This window comes from Ixodes scapularis, unplaced genomic scaffold (genome assembly GCF_016920785.2).
Source record: "Ixodes scapularis isolate PalLabHiFi unplaced genomic scaffold, ASM1692078v2 PGA_scaffold0__279_contigs__length_252992795, whole genome shotgun sequence".
Taxonomy (NCBI): domain Eukaryota; kingdom Metazoa; phylum Arthropoda; class Arachnida; order Ixodida; family Ixodidae; genus Ixodes; species Ixodes scapularis.
The window spans coordinates 172,836,704-172,852,230 of NW_024609835.1; the positions used below are offsets into that span (position 1 = coordinate 172,836,704).

At 49.1% G+C, this 15,527-nt stretch overlaps 1 protein-coding gene across 1 annotated transcript in view; it reads right to left on the reverse strand.

The window, feature by feature from the left end:
• LOC115314907 (all trans-polyprenyl-diphosphate synthase PDSS2) overlaps positions 1 to 13,526 on the reverse strand; it is a 54,323-nt gene extending 40,797 nt beyond the window's left edge. The window contains exon 1 of the mRNA XM_029974013.3: positions 13,247 to 13,526. Within this exon, the coding sequence (XP_029829873.2) occupies positions 13,247 to 13,491 (245 nt within the window). The 5' untranslated portion in view covers positions 13,492 to 13,526. The remainder of the gene's footprint in view (positions 1 to 13,246) is intronic.
• Between the last annotated feature and the right edge of the window lie 2,001 nt (positions 13,527 to 15,527).

Below are 15,527 nucleotides of genomic sequence, written 5' to 3' on the forward strand. Positions count from 1 at the left end.
GCAGATAATTTCCCTCATTAATCATATGCAGCGAGCAGGTTTTCTGAATCAAGTAATTGCGAAATTAGCCCAAGTCCTTCAATGCGGTCTTTTTCGGCGAAAAGCCGCCAAGATGAATAGCCAACGCACCGGCCGGCTTTAGTGGCTCAAATTAACCTGAAGCTAATCCAGCATAACCAAACTCAAGGAAAGCAGCTATCGAACCTTCCCATTCATTTGACTGCAACATTGGTGTCCCCTCCAGTAAAACACTTCGTCTGTCGACCTCAGTCTACTGTTCTACATCCTTATAAAGAAACCGCTTATCAGTTACCAAGCAGTCGTCACTTTGATTGTGATTAGAGACAGACAAGAAATCAAAACGTTTTTCCGTGATTCCTCCCCATTCAAAAAATTGAAAGCACGCGATCGTGTGTTGTAGAATAAACGGGCTTTCAAACACGTGACGGAAAGAAACAATCTACCGAGGCTTCACCACACTAATGAACACTCAGGCAAAAATAAGAAATTTTCGGACCTTCGTCAAATTACATTGCTCGCCGCCGCGCCGACAGCACTCGTCCGCGAAAGCCATCAGAGACGCGGCGGGGCGCGGAGCGACCTGGACCGGCTGGTTCCCGGTTTTCCCGCTTGGCGGCGTCCGTTTTGCTGGAGTCGCGAATAGTAATTCTTACAGCCGAGCGCGGCGCAATTTACCATGGCCCCCGCTGCGAATGGCAGTCCACTCAAAAACCAGCATGTTAATTGACGCCATTCGATATCATCGTTTGACGTGGTTGCAAGTCATTTATAGGGGGAACTCTGTCTCACTGTTGTTTTCACAGAGATCGGTGTTTACTCAGCACAAGGCCTGGATTTTCTTACATCTTCCTCAATAGAGCGCGGTGCACGCTGTAACGTAAAAAGTGTTCACAAAAAACGGAGTGACGTTGGCGGGACGCGATAGGCCAAATATCTGGCGAAAGCAGTCGCCAGATGATGCAAGGTTAAATCCCTTCGGCCTTTGTGCTGAACAGGTACTGGACACACATGCACAGTGCATGCTGCGTTGTTCATGCATGCTGTAATGGCTACAAAAGAACCCCTCCTCGGACGCCGGCGGAACACGAGCCCTAGCCGAACGCGGACGCAGCGTTCGGAAACGTCCATCGGGCGCTGCGTCACTTCTGTTGTTGTCCCCAGAAGTGTCGTCCTAAAGTTAGCCACTTGGAGCGAGACGGTTGAATGTCCTCCCTAATACCACACATGTCAAACTGAGCCAACGGCCACTCCCTTGGTGACCTGAAAGTTTGCACAAACTGGTCTCGTCATTCTGGGGTCTATATTATTCTACCCTCCCAAGAATATATCTCCTCCAGTCTTCCAATACATTTCCTGTTTCAAACAAAAAAACAAAAAAACTACGCATGAGTTTTAGAAATTACCTATGCTTCTACTGTCATTCACCATAAGCGATCATTCCGCAGGTATTTATTGTCAGTTAAAGGGACACTGACACCCCCCAAAAAATTTTTTCCATTTTTTGCCAGGGGCTTTATTATGGTGTCGGAGGACTACCCAATTAATATTTTGCAACAGAGTAGCGTATTTTTTTAATAAAGCCGAAAGACGCAACTGCTCGAAACCGAAACCGAAACCCGACGGAGGTCGGAGAAGTGGAGAGAAGGGAGTGAGTGGCGGAAGTCACGTGGCTACACTCGACCGTGCGTTTTTTTTTTTTTTTTTTTTTTCTTTTTGTAGCAGACGACACGACATGCGGCGTGCGATGCGGCGTGCGGGAACTGCTCGCCGGGCGATTCTTTTGCAGTTATGTTTGTTACGCTCGTTGTTCTGTACTCCAAGATGAGTTGTTTTGTACATTGAGGAGTCGGAGATGAGTAGCGAGTGCCCGTGGTGAATTTCCATGATCGGCTCCGAAAAGAATACACCCAAGATGTTGCGTGAAGAGCTGGCTCACATGTCCCGCGTCCGAAACAGAAGTTGCATTGTGCGTCAGAGTTTCCGAAAGATCAACGGGATCGGGACCAATGGCTGGCTGCAATTTCTGTAGACCATTTACGGGCACCTCGGAAAGCGGACGCTACCTGATTTATATGCTCGTTGCATTTTGTGGAAAGTGATTACATTGAGTTCGCAGGTGTCAAAAAGGAAATCACATACCATTTAATTCAGCGAAGTATCGTCCGCAACATTGTTTTTTTAGTTTTTGTTTGTTTCTTCAGTGATGATTGTAAAAAAAGAAAAAAAAAAGATACGTAAACATCGGGAAATGTTAAAAATAAAAAAATAAAGTTTCACGGGGGATCGAACCCGGTCCTACCGCGTGTGAACCGGATGTCTTTCCTACTGCGCTACTGGGGGAACTCTCTTCAGATGGATCTCTTTCCTTTGTAACAATTAAGCCGGTAAACTAAGTTGGAAAGTTTGCTGTTGATTTTTCTCTAGCAAAAGCACTCCCGGGTCGAAGTCGGGAAGCACCACGCTTTGGGGACATTCGCACCTAGTAAAGAAATCGTACGCGTGCATATTCAACTCGAAGTAGACACGTCGTGCTTGACGTTTGCGCGAGCGATGTCTTCAGCCACGAGAAGGGAGCGACGGCTCGGCGACGTCTTCGTGCAAATCGGCTTGGTGGCCGGGCGTGTCGTACGGGATGAATACCAATTCTTTTGACCAGTCCCAAATTTCTCTTTTAAAGGTAGACAGAATTCGCCGGTACCGCGAACGACAGTTCTGAAATAGAGGCCCCACGCCCGTCGTCCGCTGCCATCGCCGTCCCCGCGAGTCCCACGATACGCGAAACGACGAACGCACAGAATGCTTCCGGTTGTCTGTGGAACTTTTTTTTTCAATCAACGTATTTACAGCTTTTTAGAGCCACAAAAAATGGGTTTCATATTTTTTTCTATTTTTAATATTGAGTGTGTCCCTTCAGTGCCCCACGACTTTGATTAAAATTGGTGGTCGCATCGATACCTTAGAAAACGGCCCGTGACCTCGAAAAAGAGTGAGCGAGACTCGAACCGGCCAGTTCTTGATCGGCGGTTTTCGGGCGGAAAGAAACCGAATTTCGAGCCGCAAATTCTGTTCTGGGTAGTTGAGCTCTCATATGACACGTACAACTAAAAACCTCGGCGAGCATAAATACCCTGTCAGTGTCCCTTTAAGTAATAGCCCCAACAAACAAATATTGTGGTCTTTTCTTCGTTATTTTTTTTTTTTTTTTGTGGGGAGGGGAAGCAGTTTTTTTTAAGTATAATCTAACTGTGAAGCGCAATCAGCGCATTCGAAATAAAATATTTGTTTTTGCGCGTATCAGTTTTTCTTCCAGGTCAATTTCTCTAGGAGGGCTCACTGGGTGCGCTCCTGCTATTCTCATCGACCGAAAGGATCCCCGTGTGTTATGTGGTAATGCACAGGGTGTTTCCCCCAAAACGTTTCCAGGGTTTCTTTTTTTACAGCGGAGCTGTTAAGGACTAGTGTCCCCAGGATCATGTCCCCCGCAAAGAATAGACTTCTTCCAAAACCGACGCGCCCCATCGCGGCGAAATACCACACAGTCCACTCTGAGAAGTAGTTGGCCACTCAGTTTCGGTTTCGAGTGAGCAGGTTCATCTCATGCTATCACGCCGCGACCGAACGCGCTGATTACGTTTTCGATTATCTGATTTTTTACGAATGTACAATCCACTCATTCTCTAGCGATACAAAACGAAGACCGGGGCACTTTCCTTGGTTCCCGAAACACCGGATATTGTGCGTGCGTATGCAAACGTAGTAAGACGTGGCTTATGGTGAATTTGCGTGGTCACCTCTTTCCTTTGACCTCGATTCAGCAGAGCGCCCCCTCCTCGCTGCCAGAGCTACTCGGGATCCTTTTCAGCCGATCACAACTGCTGGTTTCAGAGCGATCCGAGATTCTCAGACCAGTCACAGTATTAAAATTTCTGGACATCGGTAATGCATTAAAACAACACGATCTTACAGCGTACGGTGGATGATTGAGCAAAATTTACGCTCGCAACGTGATAAAATAACGGTTTTGACGTAAATTGTTTTACTCATCGGCGTGTAAAAAAACAGAAAACAACAGTATGCGAATTTATTTTTGCAGAACGGAACGAAAGCCAACGTTTGGAAACAGTTGTCAACTCATCGCGTTTTCGACAGTGAACGCGCTGCGATAGCGGTCATGCGTACGACTGAGCAGGCGAATATAAAATAGTTAATAAACCGCATTTTTCTCACGGCGAAATATCGTGCGAGCATCGCAATGGGACACAAATCATAGTGCATTATATTCGGCTCTCCCTTTATTTTACAACACAAACCTTTGAACGCACTTTTACCAAACCTCAAAAATTTCTTGAAGAGACTACTAAATCCGGTAAAACAGCGGCGAGCTCTGCGAGCTGTTTCGTCGTCGGTTAGGCTTAGCGGGTTCACCGCCGTAAGTTGAGCGATCTTTTGAAAGCACTGGGAACACTTCACACGTCGGCTTTTCCTGTTACGGTCGATAACGAATGTCGTCCCGTCCGTTGTAATCCTCGCACCGTCGAATGCACAAGCACTTTGTAGAACCACCCATCAATCACCGTCATGCCGGACCCCGCACACCACCACAGACCACTGCCGGCCATCGTAAACAATACCACGTGATCACCGTCCAAGTACCACGTGACGCCCGCGTCGCTCCGCACTCCGACGGCTGCAGACGGAGTGCCAGAGAGCGCTCTGAGAGGGAGAGGCGCCCTCGGAATGGAACCACCCGATCAGGCCACAACGCTCTTTGAGCTCTGTGCCATTAGTCACCTCACCCCACCAGTGCATCTTTTAGCTCAATGTCAGTAATCCCGTCTAGTACCAATGCACGTTTTTGTTTGCCAAACGTTCGCTTCTTGCTACTTCACTGGGCGAAAAGCAAGCTGCATCTTCACAGGATTATCGAAGTTGAGCCCAGCATTGGCGCATACGCAATAAATTCGAACTCACTGCGGCACAAAAGTTAGTATGATGTCTTCCTCGTGTCATCACATACCTCACACTCAAATTGTATGCTGAGAGAAGATTAAGTTTTCGCAAACACTGAGATCGGCTAGCTACGACGAAGACCCTAACAAGCGTCCCCTACTCCTCGGTAAGCCTCTTAGGTCGAGCTTTTCCTGACGCCCAAGATCTGTGCCTGAACGATGAGTCTCAAATTATCTCGGCATACTCAGTCAGCACGACAGAAAACAAACAACAAATATTATAATTATTAGCAACCGTCAAATGCGCTCTGAATAATATCGTTCGTTTGGCGCACCGCATAGGGGTTCGTGCCCGTCCGGCGCACTTCCGGCGAACGGTGCGACATTTTTGCCACAAGTGCTCGACTTTTGCTTTCTTAAAACGGTTTGTGTGTGCGAATGTGCCTATATGATTGCAGGATAACTTTATGCGTCTACGCGATGTTGAATATTAGTTGAATGCAAGCAGGTGGACATTTCACTTCATGCAGTGCTGCGGGGCAGTACAGATAAGAGATGAGAAGTGTGTTGAAATGGAGCTTTTCAATGGCGCCTCCGAGTTTTACCTCGCGTACTCAGGCGTATTAAGAAAAACAGTAATCGCAAAAAGGTTACATTTTGTATATGGACGCACGAAACAAACTTCCTGATCAACAATACTAATGTAAAGGCTCGAGCTCGATGTATGCACACTTATTGGTTGCTACGGCCTGCTGATTCGCACACAAGCAAGATCCCCGAGTTTCGCAGCGTCTAAATTCTTAGCACTGGCGCGTCCACATACCTCGAAACGCTAACAGAAAGGCTCAAGTACAAAAATACGACAGACATGCGTTAAGACAAGCTATACGTCTCGGGCTTGTGCTAAAACTTCGAGGTCTGGTCATTTAAGTTAGTTAAAGACCACAAATGACGGTCTTGGGACCAGAAAGCATGAGATAACGGCCGTTAATAGTCCACGCTCTGTGTGTGACCTCTTGTCGACGTATCGATCGAAACCGAAACCAGGCCACTCCCCTCCCTGGCCAACTACTTCCCAGGGTGTAACGTGCGCCGTGTTGCATGCAGGGCTTTATGAAAGTAGTCTATTGAAGACACCGAACTCTCGACGCCTACCGCCATCTATGAGCAACGGCGGCAAACCACGTATCTGGTTGCCACCATCGCTTATAGATGGCGGGATCCTTTCCACTCTGGCTTGCCGACTTGCGGCCAGCCATTACTTCCCATTGTACAGCTCGGCTGGTCTTCTTTCTTCACCAGAGTGGAAAAGCTAATAGTTTTTTTTTTTCTTTTTACCTTTAAAATAAACTACGCGTCGCCAATCACCCTTTTTTCGCACAAATGTGTTTAGCGTCCCGACCGAGATGCCAAAATTTAAGAACAATTCACTGTTACTTCATTCAAAAGTTGTGATTGTCTCAACTTTTTAATGGGGAAATTGGCGGCCGATGGAGTTCTCAAAATACATGGAACAGAATAGTGTCATTTACCGAAAGCGGGTCCCATCTTTCCAATTGAAATTTTCATAAAATGACATACCTTTCGAATGACATAGCGGATAGTTCTGAAATTTTAGCCCCCGCTTCGTAAGTCTAGCTCGGTATTTGGGGAAAGAATGAGCGTTCGCCGATGCGTAGATTATTTCTGCGGTGAAAAAAATCTAGCAAGGGGGGGGGGGGGGGGGGGGGGAGTTGTATATACTTGAAGGAGCACTGACAGCTCAAAGTCATATTTTTATTTATTATCCGAAACAATTGAAAACGATGCCTGGACTTTACCCTTAGAATTCGAAACTTGGGAGGTCAGTATTTGTGAAGTAAAAAACAATTTCCAAAAGATGAATTCCAAGTTCCCGCGCGATCCGCGCCAGTGCAGTGACGTCAAATATTGAGTCGTCCTGCAACTCGAGTTTTCTCACGCCTCCGTGTCGTGTTCGCCCGCGTCCCGCGGTCAACCGCTCCGTGCGTGACGCCTATCACTGTGAGCAGACGACACTTCACTTTCGAGTTTGGGGTTATTGTAGGGCCATTTTAGCGATCTCAAATTCTTGGAAACGGTGTGAGGTCGAAGAGAACGCGCAGTTGACGTTTGTGAGCGACGTACGGGGCAACTTCGCAGCGGTTCTGCGTGAAAAGCTGCCACGGCGGACTCACAAGCAAAACTACGGCACACAGACCCAGTAATGTTGATCGTCTGACTATTTTCTTTTCGAAATCTGAGATGTCGTCGGACACCTAAAAAAGAGAACTTCGTCCGTTTCCCCGGCTTGCCGATCATCCTTAGTGCTACATGCGTCGAAAGCCGCCATGTCTTCTTAGAAAGGATAAAAGCCAGTAGGTGAAATCACCCCGGACTCCTATTTTCGGTATTTGAAAAAGAAGGGCCGTAGGGCGTTCGCAATTCTGTTAAGGAACATGTTTTACGAATGCCGTTATTAAATATTATATAAATATCACTTATAAAGCTTCTAAATTTTATAAGCGATTTCATATTTGAATAATCGAACTAACAAAAAGAAGCGAGGAGGTGAGGAGCGGGAGAGAATAGCGTCATAAATAAAAAAAAAGGCGCGCGCGCGCGTGAGAAATTTCCTTTTTTTTGCGTTCTGGTATTTTTTTGCATGTCTATGACTACAACTTGCATCGTTTTTAACAACAAAAACAAATACGATATTTGGGGTGTCACTGGCTCTAAGTTTTCAGTGCACAAACAGTGTTTTTACATTCGCACCTTTTGTGCGACATTTTGTGCTGTACGAATGACGGCGCCGGGAGCAACTACTACTTCTGAAACTTCGAATATGAGAGAATACACAAGTTGGTTATTAAGCTTTTACATAATGTGACGTTTGTGGTGCGCTCACTATGTCAATAAAACTACGGTTAAAGGGCAACTCCGGTAAAAAAAAAAAAAAAAAGAACACCTAAATGAATGATTGTTATCGCTTTAGTGGCACGAAATATGATCACAGCCGAAATATTACGTGAAGTGAAGCCGCGTACTCCTCTAAAACCTATTTTAAAGATGTGACCAGCTGCTCTTTAGCGGGCAACCAGCGGCTTAGCTTCTGGTCAACGAGTACTGGCGCAGCACCCTTGTGGGAGCTGCGGTTGATTGGTTGTACCGCGTACCGCAGCACCACGATGACGTCATGTTGCGTCCCTTGTGGGGATTCCTCTGGTCTCCCTTCCCCGATGGCTGTGATAACGGCCGCGGGTCGGAACGCTCGGCCTTCTTCGCCGTGAGCTCCGACCTGTCCGTGAGGCGGAGGGCCGCCTGGCTTGGGGGGCTCTCCTCTCACTCTCTCCCGGGGGGACCTCTTTCCGTCCCCCCGCTCGGATGCGGATCACTGCTGACAGGCGAGGAGGTTTCGCCTCTTGTTTTCCCGCTTTCGGGAAAGGCACTCGTCCGGGTGACCGCGAAAGAGATGGGACGTGTGTCGGCGACTTCTCCGGCGCTTCCCCGGTCTTGGCTCTCCGGAACCCCGCGTCTGGCCAGGTAAGGACCTTTTCTTACCTTGCCGGCGCGGGGGGCATTTTGGATGGGGACATTGTAGTTCATTTGGAAGAGTATGTTAATAAATGCTCTTGGACTCTGTCCTTACTCGGGTACGTGTGTCTTCTCTTCCGCTATATTCGAGAGAGTGAGACAAGGTAGACGATCATTGGCACCGACGGAGGTAATTAATCGAACCGACCCGCGGTAATGTAGCCCTAAACGTCGTCTAGATTGCCGCGGAGATGTGGGGACCGCGGGCTACTAGGTTTGACGTCTCCTTTGAGATATCGCCGCTGTTGAGATAATCCTTTGGTTACTCTATCGGTACCTGTGTTTGTTGGTAGCTAGCAACATCCCACACCCTACGACTGATGATAGGTGTTGGCATGACTCTAACGGATGGTTTGGGTTTTAACGTGGACGCCCGAAACCAAACTTTGAGCCTTGATATTTATAAAACTACACAGAATAGTGAAGAAAAAAAATTTTACCTTGTGATTCAGACACTGCCTTAGCTGAAAACAGTCATAATTTAAATTTCAAATATATTGTCCGGATTTGCTCTTTAATAAAATTCTAAGATGACTTTTTTTAGGGATGATTGTGTTTTGATTTTTATGGCTTCTTTTTTTTACAGAAATGGCTTTCGAATGCGATGGGTTATCACTCCGGATAGTACGATCATTTGTTCACTCGTATTGATTTCTTCTCAACTGTCTTATTTGTTCAAATCATAAAAAAGCGGTTATTATCAGGCTGCAGCCCCCCCCCCCCCCCCCGCCTCCCAGGCACTTTTGTGTCACTCTGATAAAGAGGGATTCTGACACGGTCTTGAGCACGGTGGATGAAGTGAGGGGTGTCGTGAGGCACCCTAGTCTGAACAAGGCCAGAAAGAGGACCTTCCCTTGTATCTCTCTCTCTCTCTCTCTCTCTCATCTTTGTCAAAAGGATAGAGGGTCGAATTTCGCTCGGGCTTCGCGCGTCTCCCTGCAGGGCACTGTCGGCTTAGTGCCTTCTCGCAGGTGCGGGAGCGCGAGACGCGGCCTTGAAACCTGGAAGGACGGTTTCTTGAGCCCGTAGTAATATTACGCACGTCACGGCGTTTGCCAGAAATCCGAACGAAATTTTACCACCCTTGTACCATGGCGAGGCGGTGCCGCTCAGACACCGTGGTCGTGAGGGCATGGACCCTCAAGATTTTAACCAGGTAGCACCATCATTCTTCGCATGCCGGCACCACCTCAACTTCTTAAGCAGCATTTTTGTACACTTGAGTCGTAACGAACTCGCTGTGCCATAATGCGATTGGGAATATTAAAAAGATTGTGTTTTAGTTATGAGGTTCGCTTAAGATGGGGCAGTTTCCCCAGCAATGTCGGGGTTTCTAGGGACATAGCCTCCTCTATATAGAGGAGGCTATGCTAGGGACTTGTTGCCCAGATTCTCAGGCTCTGAGTTTCTAGGATCGGGTCTGGAACGAAGCGGGTGAGCAAATTCTAACACTCGGAGGCGTTAAGCAGCAGCCAAGCAGGAATAGACTCTCTCGGAAAAAATTATGAGTGACTATATCTCTTTGAAACGTTGAGCCAGCTAATCTTCGTTGATAATCCAGTATTTATGAAGACTAAGTTAACCGCAAAAAAAATGCATCTTTATCCAATATGTTCGAATCCGAGATTGCAAGTCGTTTACTATCAGCCCATAAGTTTTCTTTTCTTGAAGGTGAGACAGTAAGGACAATCTTTGCAACCTCGAATCGAGATATCTCATTTAAACATTGCGTTTACCTGTAGATGTTTTGAGAAGCCAGTCCGCTTCACTTTTTGTTCGTATCATTTTCTGTTCCGCGTGCACAATTGTTCTCGAGTACACAAAACACGACCACAAAGTGGTAGAGTAATCATTAAGTGTTTGATGCACAAAACCTTACGTTTTGTTGCACTAAAACCAAACATATTTCCTCCTCAACGACGCGCTTTCTCGTTAAATATTCATCTACTACTTATGGGATGATATGCTTGAATTGTCGGCATTATGATTCACGTGTTAACGAAAAAAAAAAAAAAGATATCACTGCGATTGAAGAATCGCAGCGATTTCGTTGGTATAAGGTCAATGAGACGGAAGTTAAATGGTTAAATTTGAAGCGATTTTTTTTTTAGAAACGCCTAACTAAACAACAATCTTCGTTATGTCATCATAGTATTTTTTTTTCCCCCTAGTGCGCGGCCAACACGCTTTTTTTGGCAGAACGGGTTAGCGGGTCTCGAAAGGAGAACACGGCCCGTTCCGGCTGCTATGTCAAGACTGTTTCTTTCTGCAAAAACAAACTTCAAAGGCGAAGAAGCCGCCGACGCCGTGTTACGGGGGAACGAGGAAAGCTGCCCAAAGATTAATAGACGCGCAAACGAGTAGAGTCGCTGGGAATGGTCGTGTCCTCTGCGATAAGCAGGCGAATTAAAACCTCTTTGCTTCTATACACGGCCTCGCGGATTAGCTGGAGCGCACTAACGTTCTGCCTCGCATGTTGTCTCTTATTATATTGTTTACCGAAAACCTTTGCGTCAATCAGCTTACATAATTGTTTTCATTCGTCAGTTATGGTGAATTCCGCTCGCAGATCTCGAGCGCTCCAAAAGCGCTCCATTTGGAGCGCGCATATTCCGCTCGCAGATCTGGCTCAAGTTGGTCATCTTCCGCTCGTAGATCTCTGGCAGCGCCCGCTCCACGGAGCGCCCCAAACTCCGCCGAACTTGCTCTGCGGGATTTCACAGATCTCTCCGGAAATTGACAGAGCGGCCCACGTGATTTCCGTCTAAATCGGCGGTGCGCATGCGCGGCGAGGTTGGAGAGATCGGCGGGCCGGTCGGGCCACGGTCGGGTCGTGGAGTTGGATCTGTTCGGGTGCGTCGGTTCTTTACTCTGGACTGTGACGGCTCGAACGCTTCTACCTCGCGTAGATCAGGGATAAAAAGCCGGGAATGTGGAGCGTGGCAAATCGTAAGCGCTGACATCTGTGATCACCGAGGAAGAACGAAAAAAAGAACGACAGAAAAGCCGGAGGCAGACGCAAGGTTAGGCCTATTCATTCTGCAGCCAGTGATTGTTTACCTTTTTACACTGCATTCCATCGGCGTTTTCCCGTGAAATAAAGCAAGAAGTGGTTAGGCAACGACCGCGCAAGTGATGGTTTGTTACCTCTGTGTTTATTAAAGTCGTACTAGCAATCTGAACTCCACCGCTGGCAATCGCTGTCCGTGCCCCGCCGCTTCGAGGCGGCCGAAAGGTATGTGACGGTGCCGAACGCGGACGTCTTCGCTATTTGTGACATGGGCGCCGTGGTACGTATAATTCCGCCCGGCCTGTGTCGCGTGTTACTTCTGCAGCTAAGCAGTGACAGTCGTCACTGGTCGTCGGAAAGATCAGCCGGCTGAGGCGTTGGTGGGCTGGTCAAGTTCGAGCAGCGGCCATTTTGAACGGCGGAAGGAGAAGGGGTGGGGAGGGGTGTGGGGGAGGTCGCTCCAAAAATGCAAGTTTATCTTCCCCTCGTCGATACGGAGCGGGTCCCACGGAGCGGAATTTCGCCTCCCTCGCGGATTTTGGAAAGCGCTCCAGATCTACGAGTGGAATTCACCATTAGATTTCACAACGACGCCAGTTCGCAAAATTGCCTTCTTCACCGAAAGTAAAGGGGGGGGGGGGGGGGGGGGGGGGGCGCACACATTTCTTTGCACTGACTTCAGGACCGCTCGACGGAGGCTAAAGAACCTCATTGGATGTAGCTTTGGGCTGACCGAGCCGGATTTTTCTCCGGATGCGCCATGAGGCACGCCATAAATAAAAAGGGGCTCAAAACATAAGACAGTCACAGAAGACCATTTCGATCGCGTCCGTATGAAGAGACTTGCTGGCTGCAACCTCGAGACCCGCGAGCTGAGCGTAAAGTGCTATATTTTGTGTTTTAGTTTTAGTAGATCGTTTCCCTACTTCCAATACCCCCGATAACGCTACGACGCATGCGCAAAGGCTGCGGCGGAATATCGGGCATTGTTATCCAATTCATCGGAACGTTCTACTAAAACGATCTACTATTTTCTATCTTGGGTTGAATGCAAACCTAAGCTGCGTTTTTTTGTTCTTTACAACGGGGCCGTTAAGGGGCTAGTTTCCCCAGGATCGTGTCCGGGACCAAACAAATGTAGACATCCGTGGTCGACACAACACTGGTTGTTTTTGACCTTTCAGAAGTTTTAATTTGGGAACATCCGTCAAATAAACAAGAACTCGGTCTTTCTTCGTGGGCAGAAGTGTGTTGATGGACCATCCCGATGGCAGCCTGTATTCCGTTTTCCAGTGAGTCCGACCGAAGCCAACGCTGATTCGGCGAAACCAATCAAGCAGCGCCAAAAGTTTGCCAACACGGCGTTCGTCGTCACAGCGTTCGTCGTCAGTGTTTGTCGCCACAGTGTTTGTCGTCTTCGTGCGTTTGCTACCGCCGGCTAAAGCAATCGGGCACTGAAAGAAGCGCGGGATCACGGCGTATTCACTGTGCATGATTAGTCGAGCCGCGGTGATACAGCAAACGCACAAAGACGACGACCGCCGTGACGGCGAACTTTTGGCTTTGGCTTCGTCGAATCGTAGCGTTGGCCGGACTTAATATAAAACGGAGTACAGAAGCCTAGTCGCCATTGTGTTGCCTCCGAAAACGACAGAGGCCGAGCAAAGACACTTACTTGACCGAGTCCACAATGGGATGCTGACTGCCCATCATCTTGCCCACCGTGCTAAGGAAAGTGTGCAGTTCGCCGATCCTCATAAGTTTTTCGGACATCCGGCTCGTGTTGTGGCCGGTCAGCTTTTCCGCGTCCTGGATGGCCTTGTTGAGGCGCAGTGCGCTGGGCGCTGGCACCGCCGCCGCCGCCGCCGACGACGACGACGACGACGCGAAAGAAGACGCTTTCACGCGCGACACCGTCATGACCGCATCCACGGAACGACACCTCCGGGGTCGGAGCCTCTGGCACAACACCCGGCTCCCAGAGGCCATGGACGAGCCGCTTTGGCAGCGGACGCTCCGAGCAGAAATCCGAGACGGCCTTGGGCGGCTGCTTCCACCGACGTCGCTGTGGGAGCGGCAGAAGCTGAAGAAGGTGCGCGAAGCCAGCAAAGCCGCAAGCGGCCCGCGTGGTTCAGCGAGACACCGCGCAAGAAGCTAGCAGCCCTTCTCCGCGACTCCGTGCGCAAGCGAGTGCTGCTCTTGGAAAGTGGGCCACGATTCTCTCCGCTCCGCGCGCGGTGGGGCTCGCAGAAGGAAAGCGCTGAAAGAAGGGGTGGCCCGATTGTGGCTTTGCCTCCTGAAGAATCTCCCCGGTTGGCCCGGCCGGGAATCGAGCCCTGCAGCGTCCTTATTCGGCCAGGTGAAAGTGCGCCCACTCCGCGGACGGAATGGCGCTGATGCCGGGCCGGCTGAAGGCGAGCTCAGGGCACGCCCGCCCGACCCCAGTGTGACCGGCCATCTTTGTGTCCTGGAGAGTGGAACACTTTCTGAGCTCGCGCTGTAGCCATCTTTCGCGGAACACCAGACGGCGCGCACGTGTTCGTAGCCCGATGAGTCGGCTTTTCTTTTTTTCCTGAATGATAAGCGTTGGAAAGGTGACACCTTTACTTTATTTCAATATAAGTCCGAGCTTTGACAAAGGCTAGAGTTTTAAGGAACACAATAGCGCAGGCAAAACTCGCAGGGCGATGATTCACGGTGAATCCCTCCGCTTGTAGGCGGTGGCAGCACACGGGGGAAAAAAGACAACGCACTCCGTGATGTAGCGCCTTTGGCACTGCTCGGTTGGTCCTATTGGCTCGTAATGTCGACTGCGCTCTTCAGTTCCAGCTCGATTCGAAGGCGCACGCTGATGTGGTGCGTGTTCTGCACTGTGCGCCTGAAGAGGCGTTTTTTTATTATAATTTTACTTGTGATTCATGTTAACTTTGTCGGAATAAGATAGCCATAAAGTGTGGCAGGGCCGTAACCAGGGGGGGGGGGGGGGGGGGATAGGGGGTTCTGACCCCCCCCCCCCCCCCGCAATTTTTTTCTGGGTACGGCCCTGGTCGGTGCACTTGCAGCCAGCCATTTTAATCTCCACCTCTGCGCACGCGCAGTGGCGGCGATCGGCTACCGGATACCAAACCGGGACCGGTTCTCCAATTTGCTGCAACTCTCCATTATATACCACCGATGCACATGATTCATAGGCGAAAATAAGACAATAGACACTTTCAAAATGTCCGCCGTTGTCCCCGAAACCCCCCCCCCCCCCCCCCCCCCGAAATTTTTTTCTGGGTACGGCCCTGAAGTGTGGAGCCAAATTTGCCACCAACTAAATATCGCGGGATTTCCATCGGGATCACCTAAAGCGCCGGCTGATGGATTTTATTAACAAATTACACCGAAGCTGGTGCTTGCTGAGACACACTGTAGCCGAAAATGGCGGAGCGTCCCCGCCAACTCGGAGTCATGACTGGAGTTACTCCTTCCACTCAACGGGCCACAAGCACTTCCTTAGCTCGTGACTTGAGAGTCAAACTCCGGAACTCGATCATAATACTCGGTGCTCATGGAGTAAAATAGTTTTACTTCCGGAAGGGTGACGCAGTCCCGCCTGGTCCCGCCGAGAGCGGACGCCGGTCGCGGGGGCCTCGAGCTTGTTTTGGTAGCCATTTCGCTACTGTTGGTTCGTCTGGCAAAGGTATCTGATTAACCGACAAACTTCACAATAGATGTATCATCGAGGAAGCAAAGAAATGTGATTCATATCATCGTCCGGCCTTGTGAAGAAGTGGTACTCTGTTGGTAGTCTAGTGTTACGCGTTAAATTCATCACCTGCTTCCTTATGCCGAACTTTTCATTGCAGTTGCTCCGCGTAAGCACGTACAGCTTTAGAAACGATGTTTGCTACTTCCCCTTCCTGGTGTCGGGTAGCGGACATTTCATCGAACGCCGTTTCATCGAATGAATG